This window comes from Heloderma suspectum, chromosome 1, assembly GCF_057233095.1.
Source record: "Heloderma suspectum isolate Gila_16-S chromosome 1, 16-S_ref, whole genome shotgun sequence".
Taxonomy (NCBI): domain Eukaryota; kingdom Metazoa; phylum Chordata; class Lepidosauria; order Squamata; family Helodermatidae; genus Heloderma; species Heloderma suspectum.
The window spans coordinates 319913320-319938629 of NC_139458.1; the positions used below are offsets into that span (position 1 = coordinate 319913320).

Genomic DNA, 25310 nt, shown 5'->3' on the forward strand with positions numbered 1-25310 from the left:
CTATTAGAGCTGGACGGGGTGGTGGGGTTGGCGTATCCCTCAACTCAGCCTCTGAGACCGTGGGGAGGTTGGGTCCAGAGTAACAGTGAGCGTGGGGGGCACAACACGAATTGGAGAATCAAGTCGAGGAGGAGGAGGTGGTAGCTCCTTTTCCTGTTGTTTGGCGGATTTCTTTTTCCTCTTCTTTTCCAGTGTATCTGCTGCTGGTTTAGGGCATTTCGCCCGTTTTGAAAGCTTTTTTGCTGCCAATATGGCTAGGCTCCTTCCCAGAGTGGGTGGATCTACCCAAACCGGCTCAGCGGTTAGCGGGGGAGAAGATTGAATCACAGGAGCCACCTCTGCACTTGTGGAGGGGGCCACGACGGGCTGGTCCCTCGGAGTTTGGGCCTTAGGCATGTCAACCGCCTGAAGGGCCTGTTGCCACAGGATCGCTTTTAGTCGATCAACTCTATTATTGCGAGCCTGCTTCAATAGCGATTGGCAGTGGTGGCAAGATTCAACCTTGTGAGTTTCTCCCATGCAAATAAGACACAAAGAGCGGCCATCTAAAGAGGGCACCTTACTGCCACAAGGTGTGGACCTTCTGAACGGAGGCTTCGGGGCCATACGCTGAAGGAGAAAAAACGTGTTGCCGCTGATGACACTCTCCAACACTGTCGACAATTGATGCCCTCTCTCTCTCTCTTTCTGCCCGCTCTCTCTCTCTCTCTCGTTATAAGATAAAGAAGAAGAATAAGGTAAAGGAAGAAAAGAGGTTTTAGATAAGGTAAAATAGAAATGCAGTGTGACAGAATGTTGAAAAGTTCCCCATGAGGTAATACTAAGGCAGTCGAAAAGGAACTGAGGGGAAGGCGGGAACCCACGCTATATATGCCACAGGTGGTGGGGGAGGGGTTCCCGCCAAAAAACTCTTCAGCTTGGAAGTTTCCTGAACGAGTCTCCGCGCAGGCGCAGAGCCCATATGTGTGATGCACAGAGACCACGAAGAAGAACTCTGTTGTACACCTAGGAAGCTGCCTTAGACTGAATCAGACCATGGGTCCACGTAGCTTACTGGCAGCAGCTCTCCAGAGTTTCAGACAGGGCTCTTTCCCAGCTCTGCCTGGAGATGCCAGGGATTGAATTTGGGACCTTTTAGCATGCAAAACATATGCTTTACCACTGAGCTACAGCCACTCCTGAAAATAATTTTTCCCAGATCGCAGTTTGAAAACTACTGATGTCGAACTATGCAAAACCTTTGGTGCCTGAATATTCATAGACTGAATATTCCCATCATTCACAGGATAGTTAGTCTAATGTAAGATAACACCATATTTTGCATTAACCATCTGGTAACAGCTGCCTATACAGATGCAAAAAACCCAAACCCAACGTCTGCTAAACAGCATTAGTGGGATGTGGTTTTAGAATGTGAGGAAAGGCATTTTAAAATTGAAAGAAAAAACTATCTTTTGCAGTATTGTAACAGCTATGCACTTTTTCTTTCAACATTACCGAGATCCAGGCTGTGTAGATTATTATTTTGGGTATTGTCTCAGTTGGGATCATCATTTGAGTGACCTGATTAAATCCTTTCCATTTTCTAATCTTTCTCTCCCTGCCCCCTTCCATCTGTTCGGGTAATTCAAGCAAGCAGCGGAGTAAGTGGGGAAAAGTATTCCGGGGAATTTTTTTTTCACTGAATACAAATAACTTTTTCTTAACATGAAAAAAGTGCAAGAGTTGCACTGCATGTTGGAACACAGAGTGATGACAAAACAGAAAAGCTGGACAGAAAGAGCAAGGAGGTAGCTTCCTATGGACTCCTGAGAGCTAAATTCTCTTAAACTAGTAACCCTTGAAGCCCCTCTGTATATTTCCAAATAACAACCAAAACAAAAAAGGCAGCTGCACCAATATATTGCTCTTGACATGTTTCGAGATGTGTCTCTTCAGCAATGAAAAGTCTCCAATTGCTTCTAAAACTTCCTAACAAGCTCTGAAAAGGTCTTTAGGAAGTTTTAGAAGCAACTGAAGAATTTCCCTGGATAAAGAGACACATCTCAAAATGTGTCAGGAGTATTGGCACAGCTCCCTTTTTTGTTTCTGGCTTTACTTCGTTGTTGTTGACATTAACAACTAAGCCTCTAATTTTTTAATCTATAAGCGGAGAGCATTTTAAAAAGTAGAATTAAGCTGGAAAAGAGGCAATACATCATCCTCTTTCTCTCAATGATCTTTCCTAGAAAGTAAATGACCAGTTAAAAGAGAGCCTGTTGGGTGTTCCCAATATTGGAAAATGGCATCATAGATGAAGTAATTTTACAGCAAAACAGTAGACTCCTTTATAGAGATTACTCATGTCCTTCTCAAGTAGCAGATAACTTTGCTTCATTGATTATTAGCGAATGACCCAGCTTTACACAGGTTGGAATAGCCCTTAGTTTGACACAGCTGTTAGAATTGACACATTGTGCCCACCCCATTAAAATGAAGCCATGTCCACTTGAACCCCTATGAATGGCCCCTGCCACAGTGCACCCCCATAGCTTCCCAAGTGAAGATTCCGTCAATTTGATTCCCCGTGGAGGGGGGGGGGGGACACACCTTCAGCCTACTAATTTCTCCTGGCTCCAAACTGTATTGAATGCAAAGCTATGTGCTCCTTATGAAAGTCTGCCCCTAGTGGTTGAAGATGTTACTGCAAGCTTCAACCACATAGACACATTAAAATTAATTAAAATTAATTAAGGGAGCAATCCTATGGCTGCTAGTCAGTGGCACAGGATAGGTCGGTTCCCTGAGAACCGACCTCCACCCCCTCATGTGCTGCCTCATAGGCAGCATGGAACAGCCCCACGCTCGGAAGAAGAGCGCGGAGTGGCAAAAATGGGCCGTTAGGTGTGTAATGGCGGGGAAGTCGGAAATGCCAGTACAACAAGTCCTACATGTCATCTGGCTGCCGCTTCCCGTGCTTCAAGTTCCCATGGCTAGACAGCTGAAATCGGCTGTCTAGCCATGAATGCAGGGTGGCTGAAGCATGGAGGGGATGATCCTCTCTGTACTTCTCCTGCCCTGCATTGGATAGGCAGTTGCCTCGGACTTTGGAGGTGGCCACCTATCCTGGTAGGACTGCACCCTAATGCATTTAAAAAACAAACCCTAGGTGCACACCTAGGTCCCCTTAGTATGCATGCCAAGTTTCAGGTGTCTAGATTTTACGATCTTGGCACTATGGCACTGATGGAAAGACAGACTGCCAGACACACATCTTCTTTTATTATCGATTTGTTTTGCCCACCTTCAAATTAGTTGGAGCAAAAGTAAAAGCATGAAGCAGACCTTCACAATGACCATCTGTTTGGCACAATTCTTTCAGCTTTCTTGGAAACAGAGAACTTGATATGTACCATTGCTATATTGATAGTGGAGAGCCCAACGCAGTAATGTATCAGAGATTCGGTAAGCATGTGAATTATAAGATTAGTATTAAGCTGCTGAAATAAATACTGCTTTATGTTTAATGATCTTCCAGGAAGTTTCATTACCTAAAGGCTTTTTTTTCTCTACCATAACTTCCTATCATAGATGTGTAGGTTCTACTCCAGGCCAATGAAGTAAATTTAGGCTAATTTTTTCTACCAGCAGGTAAAAACTGTGTAGGATAAATGGGCTTACTTGGTAAAGCTTTCTTAATAGAGATAAGTTTCATGAGAACACACTTTTCAACGCTCAAAAAGAAGTGATTAAGGAGTAGCAAAACAGTAACTCTTTTCCTTTCAATGTTTTTGTATGATATACAGATTACAGTCTGCATTGGAGGTAGCTCATGGCACAGAATTCAGAAGTTGTAGTTAATTAGGAGAAATTGCGCAAAACACTACTACCTTTGCATATGTTCACCTTAGTCATGGTTCTGATCATAACAAGTCATAACAAATGACCATTCCCTTTATTCCTCTCCCATACTCTTAGCTGAATATAGAAAAAAGTTGGCTCATAAATATTTGCAAATTTGACAGAGGAGATCCTTGACTCAATGATCCCAAGAAAAGAAGTGATTACTGCAACACATCTTTCCGGCAATAATAATTGTGCTTTAGTATAGATGGTGCCGAGTAAGTGAGAAATACTCACCTGACGGAATTTGACAACACTCTTTTATACAGAGTATTTCAAGTTCTGAATTCTCCTTTTCTGGGCTTTACCGCAGAGTTATATTGATTTGCTACCAAATCCCACTGAAGGATTTCTGCTCCCAAAGTAGGGAACCTCTTAGAGTAGTTCTTAGGAAGTTATATCCTAGATCAAGTGTATGATTCCACCTCCTCTTCAAATTCTCTTTAAATTGAGCATTTCCAGCAGCCCAAGTACCCAATCCTCTAAAACTAGGAATGTTATTTATTTATTGCATTTATATCCCGCCTTTTTTCCTCCTTAAGGAACCCAAGGTGGCATATACGGTCCTCCTTCTCCTCCATTTTATCCTCACAACAACAACCCTGTGAGGTGGGTTGGGCTGAGAGTCTGTGACTGGCCCAAAGTCACCCAGTGAGCTCCCATGGCTGAGTGGGGACTAGAACCCGGAACTCCCAGCTCCCAGTCCAACGCTCTAGCCACTACACCACACTGTTACAGACCAGCTAGGCAATACTGAGGTGCAGTATTACACAAGTCTATAAGATTTAAATAAAAAGAGGTATTTTTATCAGTAGTGTAGAGACAAGACAATTCAGAAAGGAAATATTCCTAGCTTCTCTAACACTGATAGTTTTGTGGAGCCAGAACTCAAAATTTAGAATATTCCTAAACTGAGAAATAGGATACCCACATCTCTATAGCAAATATGACAGACTGAAATTCCTTTGTGTGTGTGGTCTGATTCAGCCCGATGGATTTTGAAGTTGGTTTTCCAAGTGTGTTTGTTAAGTGACAAAGCAGATGGACACCTGTTCCTGAACTGATGGTACTCAATTATTGCCACTCACTGGATACTTTGTATCTTGGGGAGGACATTTATAGGGGTATTCAGGTGTGTGACAGCTTCCTTTTTCTGTTTCCTGAAATATGGAGAAATCAGAACCCTCTCATGGCATTTTGAAATTAATTATACTTTATGCCAGTGTATTAAAATGTGACCAAACTTTCTCCTTTATAGCTATGAACAGAAAATAAGAGCATACCAACCTGTAGGCTGTAGGAAACTCCTTCATCAGTATTTGTTTGGCAGTGGTGAAACAGGTGCAAAGAGTGGACATAAACAGTATAGGTCAAAATCTGCCAGCCCCAACTTGCCAGAATAACTCTTGGAGGGAGGAATCCTATGTTCCCTAGACAGCGTCTGGGGGACACAGGATTTTTCGGTTTCCTAGATCCACGCACGAAGACAGAGGGCTCTGAGCTGGAGAGAACTGTGTCAGTTGCTTCTCTGCGCTCAGTAAACACAGCACAGAGCTGGGGGAATGGAGGAGTTCCTGGGGGCAGGGAGGGGAGACCAGGGCGGCTGGCTTATGCCTTTTCTTATCACTGCCCCAGCCTCCTTCCCTCCCCCTCCCTGAAGCCTCCACTAGACAGGTAAAATTGCCCATCTAGCTAGAATGCATAGGATACTTGTGAGCCCCCAAGTTTGGGGGCTTACAAGTACCCAGGGCGCAAGCCAAAGGATTGTGCCCTAAGTCATTCCAACTATTATGTGTCTATAGTCTATAATGGAATTGCTCTAGTGCTCCCAAGTTGCAGGCCACAAGCTATAGATGGGGATCCACCAGAGATCTGATAAATCTCCTGTCCTGTTGCAAAAATTAGAGGGGATGTCTGTCACCTGGCAGGGCTCATTAACAGGGCTGCATTCAGTTTGCTGGGTCACAAGCTGTGCAAGCCCACCCACATCAATAAATATTGTTCAGGGATAAGTGTTATGTAGCATTAAAGACATTAAGTAGCAATATGGAAAGACTGTTCGGGGTAAGGGCATAGTTCAGTAGTAGAATGCATGCTTTGCATGCAAAAAGATTCAAGTTCAATTCCTGGTCTCTCCAGGGAAAACTGGGAAAGTCTCCTGTCTGGAACCTCAGACACCTGCTGCCAGTCAATGTAGACAATACTGAGCTAGATAGACCAATATGTGACATCCTATGGCAGCTTCCCATTTTCTTATTCTCAAAATTTTAAAAAATGATACACCAAGTCATGCTGTTATAAAAGGGACCTCAAATTATGGATTTCAACAATGACAAGATTTTGCAAGTTTATTCTGTCAGGTTCAGGCATATGTGAACAATTCATCTAATTACAATTCCCTTTCCTTAAAACCTGACTTCAAAATAGATTTTAAGACTCGTTACACCATGAAGCAGGAAAATACATTACAGATCTCCCTGTCATTTTACTCACAGGGTGATCAAAGGCATCTTAATCTTTCCTATTAGCTGCTTCTCAGGAATGTTCTTTAGTCACTGGGCACTCAAGCATTTGCTGCAGTAGCAAAAGCAATCACATACAAATTTATTACTTCTTTCCTGAATAAGAAAGCACCATTAGAAACCATTAAGTAGAAGGGGAGGGAATTTAATGTCTGTTTATGTGCTAAATGAGTGTTTAAGCAATAATCTCAGTATTAAAAACAAGATCAACTGAAGGGATTTTTTATACGTACATGCATACATATATGTACACACGCTATACACACTTCTAATCCATACTGCTAACACTAATGCAAGTTAAGTTAGGAAAAAAAAAATGTGATTTGCCATTGGGTTTCCTGTAATTTGTACAGCTCACTTTAATGCAAGTTTGACATAAAATAGTCATTTATACTCTACTAACGACCACTTATCATTACCATTATCATAAGGCTCATGTATTTTGAGCCTGCAATGTGGGCTGGAAAATACTTAACCAATAGGAAAATGGTTGTGATAGCTTATTTGTAGGGGTCTCTTACAGTTGAAGTTCACCAACTGAGTTTTTGTTGGCTTAGTATTCAACGATACACTAGAAAGATCAGCATGCATCACCATCATACAGTGGTATAGCGGAGGGAGAACACAAGGGAGGACATTTGGATTTTTTTCAGAGCAGGAGTGAGGACATTATCCGCAAGAACCACAGGGTAACTGACCAACTCCCTTGCTCGGGCAAGTGAATGAGGTGATAATGAGGCTTTCAAGTTTGTTTGCAACAGATTAGTATAGAGAAAGTCAGAGAATGAGGAAAATAATCAAGCAGAACCTGGATAGTTCTTTCCTTTTCTTTAATGGGGCACCTGCAGCTTATTAAAGCTCAGTGTGTTTTACAAGTTGAAACAATGCAGTTAGAAGTAAGCACCACTGAGTTTAATAGAACTCCCAAGAAAACTATGCATAGGATTGCAGTCATTCTGATCCTAATAAACTGGGTATTTATGGTACGTACTGCTACAGTATGTGTCAGTGTACACACATAAAATGGATCAATACAGCTGTCTTGGGAGCACAACTATGGATTCTCCTTGGGGACATGGCTATGTGGTTTGTTATGATGAACTGCTGCATTTCAAAAATATACCACTACACCACACCCATTATGGACACTTCTACCTCCACTTGGAAGCTTTTAGGTAGCAGGGCTGGGAAGGGTCTCAGCCTGAGACTCTCCAGAAGTCATGGGGAAACAACACTATGGTGCTAGACACACCACTAATTTAAATCAATGCAAGCTATCAGTCCCTACAGGTTTCAGAAACAAGGCCAGCCCTAGACCAAATGGTGCCCTAGGCAAGCAGCATATTTGGAACCCACCGCCATACGTACATCTTTTGAATGTATTATTTTTCATTGTATTTGTAGCCTCTTTCCCAACTTTTGATGTGTGATTTGCATGCATAATTTATTGCTGTTATATAGGACAACAGATTTGCACACACAGATCTGCTCACAATCATTCTCACACACAGAGGGTTTGCTGAGTGGACACCATCTTGAAATTTTTTCCATGGATTACTTTTTTCCTAGCTGTTGAGTGTACAGTTGAGTAAACAGCCTTGACAGTTGCCTCAGGCAGTGACCTGGGTCATCTGCCCCTCAATTTAGTCCTGAACAAGAGATCCAAAGAGTTGAGTTCTGAGAAAGTTACCACCTACATGCAGATGGTTTTGATTTTCAGTCAGATAGTAGTATACTTTTCTTTCTCACAGTGTCTGGCAAGCTGGATCCCCAACAGTTATCACTCACTGTGCTGTTCTCACACTGAAAATAAAAGAATTCCAATTTAACAGCAGGAAAGTTCCATCCAGGTTGCATGATCATGTATGATTTTATATAAGCAGAATCACACACACACGACAAGACTCAGCTTTGTTGACACTGAGGATGCTAGTGATCTGCATGGAGAAAGGGACTTGGCCAGGGCTTGTAGTAGTCGGCTCCTGCAAGCCCTGGCTGCGTTGCATCCTGAGTGGGTCGTGGATGGCACAGGAAGAGACTCAGCCAGGGCTTGCAAGAGGGTGAGCGGTACAAAGGGGAATCCCTTTGTTGTCTCAGGTCGAAGATAACATGGGGATCCCTGTACCCCAGGGAGCGGGGCTTGGGGAGGGCAGGGCCCAGGGAGGGTGCTCAACCCTCCATGGGCCGGATTGGGCTCCAGCATAGGCCAGATTAGGCCCGCAGGCTGAAGGTTGTCCTCACCTGGTTTCAAGATACTGAGGGAAAGTTGTTCAGGAGGGTTCGATTAACACATATCAGGGTGTGTAATATCAGAACTGAATGGATATGGACATTTAAACAGCACACATCTAGAGAGAACAATAGGTAGGCAAGTGCAGAAGGCTGGAAGCGTAACCTGTGGGTCTACGGGTTTAACACTAAAAAATGTAAGTTAAGGGAACTATAAGCAATACATAAAATGTATCATACATTTCACTTAGCAACAAGAATATGGGCTTGGACCAAACAAGGCTCTAGCGTTAGAAAAAGTCACCTGTTCAGGCAGAGGTGCTTTATTTCTGATTTCTGTTTATTCTTCCCCCTTCAACTGCAGCCCTTTGCACAGCATCTAACACTACTCCAGATAGTCCTCAGTCCCTTGGGAGCAGCCTTCCAAGGGCTGCAGGGACTGCAGCAAGGTGGAGGTGGGAAATCCTCTTCTGCGGGGTTCTTAGGATTTGGGAGAAAAAACCCCCCTCGCCCCCTCTCTCATCTGCAGTCTAATGGTACAGTTCAGAGCCATTAAAATGAACAGGACTCTTGGCACAGACATGACATGGAACAAGGCACTGTTTTCCAAATTTCAATGGAATTTCCTGTCTTTTCCACATGGTTGCATTTTGCTTGCTGTTAATCTCACTATCTTGTCGTTTCAGACCATGCTTTCATCATTCATAATTTGCCCCCAAATATATTTTAGGGCTGAGAGTGGTCTTATACTAGCAGAATCATTTCTACACATCGAAACTGGTAATAAAACTCAGTTATTCTTGACACTGGGGGGTGCCAGTATACTGTGCTAATTGCAACTTCATCACTATATTCATTTTATTAGAGAGAATTGCTTATGTTCCCATTTAATCATACGGCCACTATATTCATTGGAGAGAAACATAAGATTACTTGAAATTCAATCTTTGGCCACCCAGATCAAACAAAAATAAACTTCAGGTCAAATTTGGCATGCTGTTATTGTCATTCTTATTAGTGATGCAGTACAGCTATAAAAGAACACAATCTGACCTCAGAAATGGAAGATTCAGAAGATGAGGCATAACAGAGGCACAAAGTGTCCCTTCTGTGGGGGCAATTAAAATCTAATATTTATTTGACAGCACTGTACTTTCAACATAGAAGAAGTCACATTTCAATGTTACACATGACTTGCCTTAATTCCCAGATGAAATGTATTAGCGTAAATTAAAATTCAGTACACACAGCTAACAGAAAGAGCAATCATTCTCTTAGCAAATTTAAGAGCACTAGGGCAATGTCAGCTGGATATCAAAATGGTCACAAATGCCTTGTAAACTCTTTGGTTATCCAACAGATAATGAGATCTGTCCTCTGACAGTTGCTGCAGAGCCCAAGCTTTAATATGTTTTTTAGAAAAGAATAAGTTTTTAACCTTTAGCAAACAAAAACATAGACAAAAGCTAGTAGTGATAGGCTTCCAGGAGGCTACACAAAATGTTTTTGTGGGTGCACAACTTCAGGGGTGCACAACTGTTTTGGGTTGGGGGTTGCATTGCATGCTGGGAATCCTATAGGGGGCCACACCAAAAAACAAGGTGTATCCAGAGACATAATTGTTGGATTTCATGTCATTCCCTTTTTTGCACCCCCAGCACTTTATACAATACATCCCATCCAGTTTGTAAGGTCCATCCCCAATCTGTGTTTAAAATGCTTTTTTATGTTATCCCCCTTCACGCATCCTGCTAATCCCACTTTATACAGTTCATCCCATCCAGTTTATAAGGTGCTCCGTGCTGTGTTTAAAATGCCATTTTTACGTCCTATCATTCATTGTCGGTTTATCCCACTCACATCCCTCTGCTGCCACTATGAATACCACATCTATAGTATGTTATGCCACGTACATACAGGAGAACATGAGTATGCTGAACCAGGTTTCAAAATTGATGGCTCACTTGGTGCCTCAACCACTGTGGCTTGCAGTATCTGTACATGGTTGTGGTTTGCCAATGCAATAGGGTGCTGGAATACAAAGCCTGCTAACATTCACTGGAAAAGCCGATGTAGCTCTGCAATGATGGTATCACTGCAGGGGCATGAACATACTTAACACTTCAGAGCAAGGGAAGCTACAGATGGCTTTGCTGAAATTACCACAGCTTTCTTCTATCTTCCTCTGCAACCAAAGTACTTAAGAAGAAAAACACCATTGTTACTCACTACCTATGCCACTCTGGGGCATATGACATCATTACATCTCACAAATTGGAGGAGGCTGTTGTTGGAATTATGGTGGCCAAACTGCTCTGTGCTGGAGAGCAACCGGGGAAGAGGGAGACAGGGGATGGACGACTTAGAACTGGGTATTAAATTATGAATCTTTATCTAAGATTAAAGGCTGTGCTTAGGGATCAGCTCCATCATTCCCCTGCTTTTAGCAGGAGATGAAGGAAGGTATAGCTGAGCTGAGACCATGATTACATCCTTTTATTCCCTGACACGTAGTTTCTAGGCTCTTTACTTCAAGAGATGCAACTTGGCTGCTCGTCTGTCCTGTCTCACAGTATCCCAGCCTCAGCTTATCAAGCTGTGTGTGTGGCTCCCTTGTGTGTGGATATTTGGAGCTCTGTGCAGTGCTTCAAATTTTCCCCTCTTTTTTTTTTTTGAGACCACAATTTCCCCCACTTCCTGCTCAAGCTAGAGCCATGGGCAGTTGGTTGACCACTGTGTGAGGAGAATGCTGGACTAGATGGACCCTTGGTCTGATCCAGCAGGGCTCTTCTTGTGTTCTTCTGGGAAGATTTTATGAAAATACCTCTTTAACCTTGTTGATCAGCTTTATGGAGGTAATCGCTGTTGTAATGAGACCCCCAAACTTCAGGTCCACCAGGTAATTTTCTCCTTTCTGTGGTACAGGGATCTGGCATGTCACCAGCTGCCAAAATGACAGTGAATCCAAGCAGCCTCATCTCTCTGGGAAGAGCCAACAAGGATAAGGAATTGTACATAATCATGTCTTCACTCCCACAGTTTTTTCTCTTTACTATAATAAATGTGGACAACTGAGGCCTGATTCACACACTTAAACAACCCACAGTTTGTTAACCGTGGGTTGCTTGGGAGTGCGCAGGAATGAGTGAGCGTACTGGCTCCTGACTGCTCACCCACCTCTGCTTCGCTAAACAACCCAGAAATGCCCCCACGAGTTAAAACTCTGGGTTATTGCTCTCTCAGCAACCCGAAGTTCTTGGTTCAGATGTAATGGAGCACAACCCAGGAAGGTTCTTGGGCTGTTTAGTGAAGCAGACAGGAGCCAGAATGCTTACTCACTCCTGGGTATGCCAAAAGAACCCATGGGTTATTTAATCATGTGAACAGGGTCACTGGAGTGCCTAAAGGCCCAGGCTTCCCACAGAAAAACCTTCCCACAGAAAAAAAAAACCCTGTGTGCGTGCGTGCACGTGCGAGAGAGAGAGAGAGAGAGAGAGAGAGAGAGAGAGAGAGAAAATTAAATTAAAACAGACGTTTTGGATCTGATTTTATTTGAATTTATTTTATTTCAGAGAATTTCTATACTGCTTGTCATTTTTTTAAAACAAAAAATCCCACAGTGGTTTACAAAATAAAATCATGATAAAATACAATCCAATCATTAAAACAATAAAACTATGCTGGGCTGTCAGTGATGTCAGAAATTCTTAAGTCGATAGCAGTGTGATATGGCAAGATGTCAATGGTGCCGCAAATAAATTGTTATATCTATTCCATTACCCTCCACAATCAAACCAACTTATTCTTAAACTCACTTTGGCCACATATGACACATTCGTGTCCTCTTCTACCACCCTCATCCACACTAAGGTCTTTTGGCTAGGCATTGCACACAGATATATATATCTGTGTGCGATGTCTCCTAAATATCCTCACAGACAGAAAGAATACCCTTTCTGGAGTAAAGCTGGCATTGTTCTCTTTTAAAAACTGATCTGTAGAACCAAAACCAGCACAACACAGCCAGTTTATTTAATGAACCAAATGGTTTATTAGATTCTGCGCAGAAGAAAGATCTACTTGCATAAATCAGTGATATTTATGTAAACAACAGCTTATTTAATAAGCAACATATTTATGCCTTTAGGAATATATACAAAGCTAGCATATGGAAATTCATCCACCATGTAAGTAGTACATCTGTGCCACTGCTTATTTATAAACAACTAATGCTCCACAAAACAATATTGTCTCATGGTATAGTTTCAACTGATAGACAGAAGTACCAGTGTTTCATACAACATACCAAACACTCCCTTTGCTGGAGTATCCATCCGCACTGAGGACTCAGTGCTTGGATATCAAAGCCTGCCATGGGTTGTGTCTCATTCTAAACTCAGGCCAACTTGAATGATAATCTCCGTATCAGTTTTTCTCATGCTCTCTCAGGTCCTTAGTTACGATCTGAAAAGACTTCTGTATCAAGGACTGGCCTGCCGTAGGCAATTGCTAACGTTACTATTGCCCACTGTGCTATGGAAGGACTGTAGCTCAGTGGTAGAGCACCTGCTTTGCATGCAGAAGGGCCCGGGTTCAATCTCCAGCATCTCCAGTTAGAGCTGAAAAAGACCGCATCTTGAACCTCAGAGAGCTGCTGCCAGCTAGTGCAGACAATAACAAGTGAGATGGACCAGTAGCCTGGCTTGGTACAGAGCAGCTTCCTATGTCCCAATGGTATTTAAAGAGTAGCTGCACAATATTTGCTGCCTGGTGTTGCTGGCACCAAATTCCAGGACAAAATGCTGGAACCATCCACTGATCCTTTAGAACGCATGGGATAGTGGAAAGCTGGAAAACACAAACCTAGTCTTTTCACAGTAGTTGCTCTGCAACTCCATTTTGCAGGTTTACAGATTTTTATCTAGGCAATACTATCAGACATGTGTAGAAAAATGACTATCTAACACAATCCAAGCTGGAGTTTTCCTTGAAACTTCATCAAATATCATGAAGAATATTCTCATTAAAAACTATTTCCCTGAAATTTAACTTTAGGGTTTAACATTCAATGTGACACAGTGTTTGAGCCAAGACCAACCTTCTTGCTTCCAGGATCAAGAGGTAGGTAGGGCTTCCAAGTAGATCTGAACTACAGCACCTCTTTTTATTTATATAGACTTTGAAAAAATGGCAACATGGCTCTTCACAAAAGGTCTGTACCTTGTCATATTAGGACTACTTCACTCAAAGCCTTTTCACAATCACAGTAAAACATAATAGAGAAACCTTGTAAGCAAATCATAGTTTAATAAGGACAGGTGCTAAGGCACTACAGTAAATAGGTAATAAAGGATTTATTGCATTTCTGATACTTTACTTGTAAACTGAATCAGCTATACAGTTCATCATGAAACAGTGGATTGGACAGCCCTGTTTGCACCATATCATTTCAAGTAATACACACTGCACACAAAAGAGAGAAAAGGACTCCAGAAAAACCTGAAAACAGTAGTTTTAGTTAGATTTAGAAAATAACATGATTTTTCTTAAATAGCCATTTTCTACATAATGTTGTTCACAGGTTAATAATATGCAAAGTGGCATGTTCACACCAGCAAGAATTAAATAGCTATGACACTGATGTTTTTAATATGGACACAACACAACTTTTTCTTGTAAGGAGTTTAGGCAATTTGCAATTTCATAACTAACATTTCAATATAGGTTCAATCTTTTGATAGCACTGTAGTTATATTCTACAGCAGTTGTGGAAAGAGGTAAATTGCAACAAGATTAGCAGCAATTCCTATATTTAATGTTATTTAAGAATCAAAGCGTTACCTAAGGCAATTATCTTACAGCCTTTTAATATCTACAGGGAAAAGCCTAAGGGGAAAATAATTGACTTTGCTAATTTTACCCTTGGCAATTATAAAATAGCTCTGCATTTCATTATAACTGCAAATGTTCACATCTAATTGTCACCCTTGATAGAAGTACAGCGATAAATGCGTCATACAAAAGCACAGACAATTGGCCACAACACCATGATAGAATTGGTTTGGGACTAATGGTGCAAAATAATGGTAGAAAACTTGAATGTAAATTATATTGAGTACAACAATTGTAATCACTGAAACAAATATGTGCTTATTCAATTATTGTAGTCTCTCATAGCTAGTACTGTTTGTAAAGTGTTACACGCTATATACGTACGTACATACGTACGTACGTACATATTCCCTGTAAGATGTAGGAACGGCCAACAGTATAGCAGCCTTCAAAGGATACTGACAAATTCATGGAAGATTGCCTTCTATGAATTTGTCTATTAATTTGTCATGGAAGATGGCCCCAAACGCTAGGAATGCAGGAAACTGAAAGCAGTCTACAGAGCCCAGAATATTCTGTTAGCACATTGTAGCTTTTTCCTAAAACAAGAGTGGTCAAACCCTGTTTGGGAGCCACTTGAGACATGAATGAAGTTCAGATGTGACTGAGTAGTTCAAATCAGGGACAATAAAATAATGAAGAATTATTTTCTGTGCATGCATGCATGCTAGAGTTGTACTGCAGGGTTCTGCTTTTCCATATCTGTTCTCTTGGCTACATACTGAAACAAAGAGCTTTTAAGAGGGGAAGAGATGGCAGCAACAACAGCTCCAACAGATGTTCTCTAGGGATTACATATCAGAATGGGGAACACAAGCACAAAGACTAACAGAGAAAGGACAGAAACAGAGATGCTCAGTTTTGTGTGACTTCAGGCTCATGAGCATCTGAAAATGTTAGTTATGTGGCTCAAGAGTTGGGAACTTTCGCCACCGGCTTTGAAGTGTGAGGAATTGGCTGTTTTAGAAGACAGAATAGCTTGCTGAGATATATGGACTATTACAGTACAATCTTATACATATTTACTCAGACAAAAGCACCACTGAGTTCAGTGGGATGTACTTTTGTACAGGATTGCAAGTCTTAGTGTTACCCAGAATGGTTTTTATGGACTTAACCCAATTATATAATCATGACATTCAACAAAGATTAGTACTTTAGCTGCAACTTCATTTTACAAGGCAGGAAAAAATAATGGGGGGGGGGGGCGCGGACTTCATGACTTTTTATACTTCTTGTAAAACAAACACATTGACCCCCCCATCTCTTTCAAAATCATACCAAATCAAGCCAGTGTAACTGTCAAGAAATTTTTACAGCTTATATTCCAACTGTTCAAACTTTGAAGACATAAGAGAGAAGGAGCTGATAAATAAATTGGCTGTATTCTATATGGTATATAGAAGGTATTAAAGTACTGAGGTGTCAAAAACGGGGGAAAGTGTTAACATGTTTTGGCAGAATTTTCAGACGTGCAGCTTAATTGCTTGAAAAATCAAGCAGTTCTTTTAGGTTACTGTGTTTCAATTTACTATAGGTTTACTGTAGCAAGTTTGAAATCATTATATCTCTTTGCCTAAGTATTTAAAGACAGAATAATGGAAGTATTTTATCCAAGTTTTCCATCACTCTGAGTAGAACTGAGAATTATTTATGGTGACTTTCTACCTTTATTTTAAACACAGATTTTATCTAAGGGACAATTCAAACAATGTATATTAGCATATATACAAATATAATAGGTTTGTCAACAATACATCCTTTTGTCCTTGGGCACATGATCAAATGAAACAGTGTAATTGCCCTGACAGCTCATTGGAAGGACAGATACTGAAGCTGAAGCTCAAATATTTTGGCCACCTAATGCGAAGAGAAAACTCCCTGGAAAAGACCCTGATTCTGGGAAGGATTGAAGGCAAAGGGAGAAGGGGACGAAGGAGAAGGGGACGGCAGAGGATGAGATGGCTAGATAGCATCACCAATGCAATGAATATGAACTTGAGCACACTCCGGGAGAAAGCGGAGGACAGGAAGGCCTGGCATGCTATGGTCCATGGGGTTACGAAGAGTCGGACACGACTTAACGACTGAACAACAACAATTGCCCTGAGCCTGTAGTGGAAGCAAAATAGCTGGGGCAAAATAGCTTTATGGGAGTTGTTAATCCAGCAAAGGAGTGAGGAAGACTGAGATCTTATACGCAAAAGCGTCTTCTAGCAGCCAGGCAGACACTCCAACGATGGCTCTGAGTGATCCAATTGGTCCGTTTCCATTGGTGCTCTGGTGAGCCATGGGCAATGGGAGGAGAATCTGGAATCATGGCTGAGCTTGAGACAGAGTTGAAGGGGTTCTTGGGAGCCTCGATGAGGCATCACTACCACAGGACCTCTCAGGTTGTCGGAGGAGAGGGTTGTGCTGGAGGATCGGACTCTGACTTCTACTCCGAAGAGGTCTCCCCTGGGCTTGGGTCAGATGGGAACCTAATAGTAGTGTGTAAAACCAAGGTGTAACTGGTATGGCCACCCAGCAATTCCTGTCATCCCACTTACTGTAAAAAGTGCTATCCTGATAATGAGAACTGCTATTGGCTAGATCAGTGATCACCTGGTCCACACATTTACATTTTCCCATATGAACAGGTGCTCAAGGATGGATCAGACTTTTCACAGCTTTAAAGAAAAAATGACCATATGATGTGGCCATAGGTTTCCTTGAAAAGATGAGAAATTTGCTAATACAAACTGGTTTAAAACCTGTACTAAACATCATCATCATCATCCTGATGATGGATTTTAGGAAAGCTGATTTTCATAAACTCAGCACAATGAACAGTAAGGTCCCATGGCAAGCGATGCTAGTGAGAAAAGGAGTCCAAGATGGGTGGGAGCTTTTAAAAAAGGAAATTCTCAAGGCACAATCACAAGCAATTCCAACAAGAAGAAAAGGTGGAAGACAACAGAAGAAGCCAATGTGGCTTCACAAAAAGCTTAGGGATGACCTGAAAACAAAAAAGGACACATATAGGAAGTGGAAAGAAGGCCAAGTAACAAAGGAAGGGTACAGGCAGCTGGCACAGAATTGCAGGGATGGCGTCAGGAAGGCTAAAGCGGAGAACGAGCTGAGGTTAGCAAGGGATGTTAAAAACAACAAAAAGGCTTTCTTCAGCTACGTGCATAGTAAAAGGCAGAGGAAAGAAATGGTTGTTCAGCTATTAAATAAGGATGGCAAAATGATAACAGATGACAAAGAAAAGGCAGAGGTGCTCAATTCCTACTTTGGCTCAGTCTTCTCCCAAAAGAGGGTCTATGACCCCCCTGGCAAAGGCGAAGTACAGGCTGAAGGGGCAGGATTGCAGCTTGAGATCGACAGGCATATGGTCAAGGAACACCTCATTACTTTGAATGAGTTCAAATCTCCAGGGCCAGATGAACTGCATCCTAGAGTCATAAAGGAACTGGCAGAAGAACTCTCAGAACCGCTGTCTATTCTCTTTGAGAAATCATGGAGGATGGGGGAAGTGCCAGATGACTGGAGGAGGGCTAACGTTGTCCCTATCTTCAAAAAGGGTAAAAAGGAGGAACCTGGGAACTACAGACCAGTCAGTCTGACATCAATCCCTGGGAAAATTCTGGAGCAGATCATAAAGCAATCCATCTGGAAGCACCTTGACAGCAATGCCGTGATTACTCGAAGCCAACATGGATTTGTCAAAAACAAGTCCTGCCAGACAAATCTGATCTCATTTTTTGATCAAGTCACCTCCCTTGTAGACCGTGGGAATGCTGTAGACATCATATACCTCGACTTCAGCAAAGCTTTCGACAAAGTGCCCCAAGATATCCTGATGAGCAAACTCGCTCGAAGTGGGCTAGATGAAACAACGATCCGGTGGATCCACAGTTGGCTACAGAATCGGACTCAAAGAGTGCTTATCAATGGGACCTTCTCAAACTGGGGAGAGGTAACGAGTGGGGTACCGCAGGGCTCAGTCCTGGGCCCAGTGCTCTTCAACGTTTGTATTAATGACTTGGAGGAGGAGGTGCAGGGAATGCTGATCAAATTTGCAGATGACACAAAATTGGGAGGGATAGCTAATACTTTGGAAGACAGAAACAAAATTCAAAGTGATCTGGATAGACTGGAGCGCTGGGCAGAAAACAACAGAATGGCATTTAATAGGGACAAATGCCAAGTTCTGCACCTAGGAAAAAGAAACCAAATGCACAGTTACAAGATGGGGGATACGTGGCTCAACCACACTACAAGTGAGAAGGATCTTGGAATTGTTGTCGATCACAAGCTGAATATGAGCCAACAATGTGATGTGGCTGCAAAAAAGGCCAATGCTCTTTTGGGCTGCATCCATAGAAGTATCGCTTCCAAATCCCGGGAAGTACTAGTTCCCCTCTACTCAGCACTGGTTAGGCCTCATCTGGAGTACTGTGTCCAGTTCTGGGCACCACACTTGAAGAAGGATGCAGACAAACTGGAGAGGGTTCAGAGGAGGGCAACAAAGATGATCAGGGGATTGGAAACAAAGCCCTATGACGAGAGACTGAAAGAACTGGGCATGTTTAGCCTTGAGAAGAGAAGACTGAGGGGAGATATGATAGCACTCTTCAAGAACTTGAAAGGTTGTCACAGAGAAGAAGGCCAGGATCTCTTCTTGATCATCCCAGAGTGCAGGACACGGAATAATGGGCTCAAGTTACAGGAAGCCAGATTCCGGCTGAACATCAGGAAAAACTTCCTGACTGTAAGAGCAATACGACAGTGGAACCAATTACCTGGGGAGGTGGTGGGCTCTCCCACACTGGAGGCCTTCAAGACGAGGCTGGACAGCCGTTTGTCAGGGATGCTCTGACTTGGATTCCTGCATTGAGCAGGGGGTTGGACTCGATGGCCTTGTAGGCCCCTTCCAACCCTACTATTCTATGATCATCATCATTATTAATATATAAAAGGAAAGTACTTCAGAATTCAGTTTACCTTAATTCACTATTTCTGCTTTTGGTAGGCATAGGTTTGCCAACTAATCTCACTAGTGATTTGTTCGGGAGTAAATGTGGTAACGCAGAATTAATTTTATAGTACACGTTTTGCACACTCAGTTCATTTGACATAGTTGACATTTCATATCTGGTAAAATTTCAGACAACTGGGCAGCATGCACAGTTTTATATGACATCTAATGCCTCAAGGGACATGGATTTCTAACAAAATTAGCTCACAAAAGGCAGCAGCAGAGAAATCTCCTGAAATAAGACACAAGTAAAGCCTACACCTTTCATTACTGTGCAATCCTATATGTGCCCACTCAAAAGTAAGCCCCACTGAGTTCAATGGGACTTACTCCCAGGGAACTATGTATAGGATTGCATTTTATTACTTAAAGTAATAAAAATCCCATTACCTTAGTATTTTGCAGCTGAGCAAGGTTTGTGCATGCATTTGCTAGGAGAAAATCACCACTTAGGACAGCCATTTTATTTCCAAACTGCATGTCCTTCAACGGGCCATCCGAGGATGTAAGTTCACCAATGTTTACTATCCCACGATGTACCAGGAAAGCAGTGTGGATCAATTCAGTAATCTCTGCTAGAGTCCGCTGACTTGAAAGCAAAGATCAGAAATAAATTCAATTAGTTGCAAAACAATTGTATAATATGCTGGTGTCCCCCAGGAAAATGCTGAAAGGGGTACTTAGCAGTGCAAATCTAAGATTCAGTGCTATTGTAAGCATGCCATTTGGGGCCCTCTTTAATTGCATTTCCTCCCATCTGACATAAGGTTCTTTACTATATTCCTTGGAATGCTTAAAAGTATAAACTCACGAAATTAAAATGTGGCCAATTCTAGTAAGTGTTGGTAGTTGTTAGAAAAAAAAAGGAAAGACAGCTTTGTACAATTAGTCCAGCAAATTTCTAAAAGAGAGCTTCCCTATTAATCATCACTCATCACACTTAGATAAATTATGGCAATAGGTGTGCATGTATGGTGGGGTGGGGTGGGGTGGGGTGGGGTGGGAGGCAAACCTTTTTTACTTAGGAAACTTAACCTTCTTACTGTTTTAGAATAAGACAAGAATAAAAGCCATCTATATGGACAAAAAAATGCATACTACCATAACCTTAGGTCTAAAGAAGGGTTAATATATTCTAGAATGGAGCTAGAGGAGGGAGAATGGGAGAGAGAGAGACTAACAAGACATCCTGATGCTCCTGCTGTCATTGTTAAGGCAGCCCTTGGAGAAAAATGTCCGTATCAATTCAGTTCATCAGATGGACAGCTGATCAACATTAAACAGACTTGCTCTGGGCAGACTGAGCTGAGATACCTGCCATGAATACCAATGAGGGCTCTCTGCTCTCAACAACGGAGGTCTGCCATTTCTGACTGCTGCAGATCCCAGGACATATGGGGATCCCTAGTGACGAGCACATAAAGCTGCAGCTTCCTCAAGTGACGGCTCATTTCCCCCAGCTGAAGGCATACATTAATATCCTGAGATCAGGCTGGCCTCTCTGAACCCCCCACCCCCACCCCCTGCTACTGAAGCAAACCCACTCCTGTCCTTTCCCTCCTTTAATAAGCTTTTATTGAAGGAAACAAAAATTCTCTCTGTACAGCTCACCACGAAAAGGTTACCCAAATACATCAGTGTCATATTTTCCAAGTCTTCCTTTCCATTTTTCCTTAGGTTTCTATGTCCTGTTTGCGCTCCAAACAGCACCTGTATTGTTTAGCCAACTACATTAAAACAATGCTTCATGCATTTAGGTATAACGTTAACAGAACATGACAGGATACCTTCTGATAGAGTGTGCTTAATTTTTACCTAAAACAACATGCGATTCAGGTAACATCTGAATATATGAAATAAAGTTAGGCATTTCCCAAGGACTCGGAGTTCTCGGAGAGGACATGAGAATAACAGGTTTTTAAACAGACTCAATTCAGATTAATGCATATGGGGAAACCCATCTTCCACACAAACCTTGGAGTACTCAAATAATAGCAATTAGCAAGAACCTTTCAAGGGATTATTGAACAATGGTCTTTTTAAACACAAACAAACAAACAAACCAGGAATGATAAAGTACAGTTAAAGATGCAAAGACTGAGAGGAGATATAATTCATTCACTCTGAAACCAGCTCCCTCAAATCAATGAAAGAAGGCATGAATATGAATTTACAGAGTTTCTTTCATAACACAGCAATCATCTGCATCACAACTTGCAGTCAAATCCTAGGCACGTCAGGCAAAGAAGGAGTAGCCGCAGGAGCTCTCTTACACCAACCCTGCCCTGACTGAACAAACACTCAGCTCCAATTGACAGTTACCCTGGGACTGCAGAGATGAAGTGCAGTACACTCTGGGTGAGTTCACACATCACTGAGAATAAACAACAGTGGGTGGATGGCTTGTCCGTTACTCCTGATAGATGATTGGCTACTTGGTAGCTTGCCATGGCTTGTTTCTCCCTCAGCTGCTGCCAGCACATATCTGAGAGGCCTTTGCGGGAGAAATCTTCATTCCCTATGTCAGCATGCTTTCTGCAATTGGTCCGCTGGGGTTGTCAGCTCACAAGAGACACTCCCCCTCCTCCCAAATCAGATCACCAAAGGGATTTAAGTTTTGGAATCCTTATGAATGTGGGAACATGTTCACAAACTTTTTTTTTTTTTAATTTAGGAATTTTGCAGAAGTGTACAGGACTACAAGACCATATCTGTTATTGAGCCCAGCATATTCATATCCCCCTCTTGTCAATGTCCTTGTCAATTTCATCCTGTACTTCCCTGCTTCCCTTGCTAGCAAACACTTTTTTTTAACTCTGCTTCACATTCTACTGAAGTAATAACACCCACTCCTAACGCTCCTTCTCTCCTGTAGCCACTGGCCACTCTTGGTTTCCCCCACACTGCCCTTCGTGCTTGTCCCTCCCCTCCACTGGTCTCTGTTGCTAGCTGTCAGATGCACATGAGGGTTACAGAGCAGTGAGTGGGATCGCTAACATGCATAAAGGGAGAACCGGGACTGAGTGGGTAAAGATATGCAAATTTCAAGGCAGACAAATGAGGTGGATCAGTAAACACACACAACTTTCAAGGTAGACAAGTAAGGCAGATTGCTAAAAAAAAATACACAAATTTCATGGCAAAGCAGTAAAATCGAGGGGAAAATTGTGCAGCAGTGGGCTGTCCTAGCAGTGGACATTCATGCTTGCACAAATTTTAAAAATTGCAAATGCATTTGGGACACTCTCCGGTGTCCTTTCTTCAAGATTTCTATGATTTTTTAAAAAATTCCTCCTGAGGCAAAGGGCACAGAGATGGCATGAGGGAGAACGGCAGTGGCACTAGCAAGATTTCAGCTGAAGAGTGGGGCAAAATAAATTCTTTAAATAAAGACATATTCATACCAAAGTAAGACTGAGTTTAATGGCAGTTATTCCCTAGTTCATGAGCATAGGGTCACAGGTAGGGATGCTGGAGAAATCTGCTGCGGACTCTAATGGGGCTGGATGCCCAAGAATCCGACTGCCACAGTCCGTAGCAGATTGGCCCTTCCTTTATCTGCGTGTCCTTGGATTTCATGTGGGGTGGCTCTCTGTCTTTCTAAAAGGCACAACAGGCTAATGGCAACTGCCATTAGCCTATCATGGGAAATTACAGCCATAATTGTCTCACGATAGGCTAATGGCAGCCACCATTCGTTTATCGCGCCTTTTAAAAGGAGAGCCACCCCACAAACTCCGGCGGAGATGCACCAGGGCCCCAGGGAAATCTGCAGGGCCCCAAGCAGCCCAGATTTCCCCGTGGCGGACCCCTGTCCCCAGTCCAGACATTGGGGGGTTCATCCATCCCTAGTTGCTGGCTTATTGAAATATGATATTCCTGGATAAATTAATACAGACTGCCTGTGGGCATGGAAACAATCCAGAAAAATGGAAGCAAGTTTCCAAATGGTATAGAAATGTAACATTAAGGAAGAAATGGTCAGGCTGATCCAGATCTATTGCCTAAAGCATTAGATCTACACATTAGTCATTTAACTGACAAGGAGATACCTACCTTACTAAGATTCAAGCCCTAGAACTTGCTTTCAATACTAATGCTCAGCCTTGGAATATATTTAAAGAAAAGAGCAACTGAGCTTGTGCAGAGTTTGTTTCCTTTAACACTGAACAGCCACTGCCACCTTCCAAAGATCTTTGGTTAGAAGCAGGACAATTGAGACCTGGTTCACATATAACGACAACCAGAGTATGGGTTGTGTATGGTTGTCGCTGAATCATGGGTTGTCATTACATACGAATCCTGTACTATAGTTTAACTGTGGGTTGTTAACCACCAACAACCCAGAAAGTGAAGCCATGGTTTGATGTTGGGTGGTGAACTCTGGGTTGTTTATGGTGCAGGGCTCACATGTAATAACAGCCCACAATTCAACAACAACCCACGATTCAACAACAATGCAACCCATACTCCAGGTTGTTGTTATGTGTGAACCAGGTCTGCATGTGTTTTAGGCAGGCTTCTGTCCACAGCACCTATTTCGTTTCAAAATTAATCATTGTGTCTGACACTTCTACTAGCATCCCACTTTTCTCTGTTCTAATGTAGTACAAACAGACAGAACCATACTAGTCACCATCAAATCACATGTGTGACTCTTGAACATTAATTGCACAGGCAACAGCCTTCCAAAAATATATTTTGCCTAACATCCTATTATGTAACTGTGAGACTGAGTTGACAGTTATATACAGAGAGCACCAAAAATAAGACGCGCCAACACAGTAGAACTAATAGGGGATGAAGGATTAAAAAAAGAAAGAGAAACACTGGTAATATTCTGCATTTTTTAAAAATCCAAGTTTTCCCTGTGAGCTTCAGAATGCTTCAGTTCTGTTTCTTTGACATTCCTTCTTTAGACTAAACTGCCATTAGCTATTTCAACATGGTAGAGACAGGGCTGCAACTAGCAACTAGTCTACAGAAGACTCTAGGATCAGAATTTGCCTGGCCCAAAATCTTACACTAGCCTAAGACACAAGCATGCTCATATCTTTGGTCTTAGTTGCACAAAGTTTAATTCCAGTACTGACTATATCTCCTTCACCAAGTGCCCCTAGACTGTCACTTCTCCTATTCTGCCATGTTTGCCAAACCTCTCTCCACTCTCTGGGAAGCCCATGTTGCTTTCTAGGTTATTCTTGGGGACTGTGAAGAAAGTGAGGTAAAACTGAGGTAAAAGTTTAACTATAATGTTTTGTTTCAATAACTGAGGGTCTGAATGGGTTACCAGTAAAAGAAAAATGTATGCTTTTTATGAGGCTTGTGCCTGAGGAAACTTACATTTAAATACGGAGTGTTAGCAAAATGGCAGTAACTGTTACCACTAAGAGGTGAAAATAAACCCAGGTTTCTGTCCTTATATATGGGAAGATGGGACAGAACTTAGTATCATCTGATTGCAGAATAACTTTACATTGTAAGGATGCCCATTGATCCTAAGTCATAGGAATGCTGGCCATAACAAAGCTGATTGGCTGGAGGGCTCTAACTAGAACAAACATAAGGAGCTGTGGAGGGGCATCTGGAGGGAGTTTGTCAGGAGGGTCTTTGCTGATGAGCCTGAAGAAGGTATCAGCCAGGGAGAAGAGCAGGTTCAAGAATGGGAGGCTTTGCTGAGAGCACATTTTATTTATTTATTAAATTTATTAATCACCCATCTGGCTGGTCACCCAGGTACTCTGGGCGATGTACAACAATAG

At 42.2% G+C, this 25310-nt stretch overlaps 1 protein-coding gene across 2 annotated transcripts in view; it reads right to left on the minus strand.

Annotated features, from left to right (window-relative positions):
• PDSS2 (decaprenyl diphosphate synthase subunit 2) overlaps positions 1-25310 on the minus strand; it is a 94047-nt gene that overhangs the window by 29965 nt on the left and 38772 nt on the right. For both annotated transcript variants that reach the window (XM_084827211.1, XM_084827210.1), the window contains exon 3: positions 19939-20137. In XM_084827211.1, coding sequence (XP_084683337.1) covers positions 19939-20137 — 199 coding nt within the window. The remainder of the gene's footprint in view (positions 1-19938; positions 20138-25310) is intronic.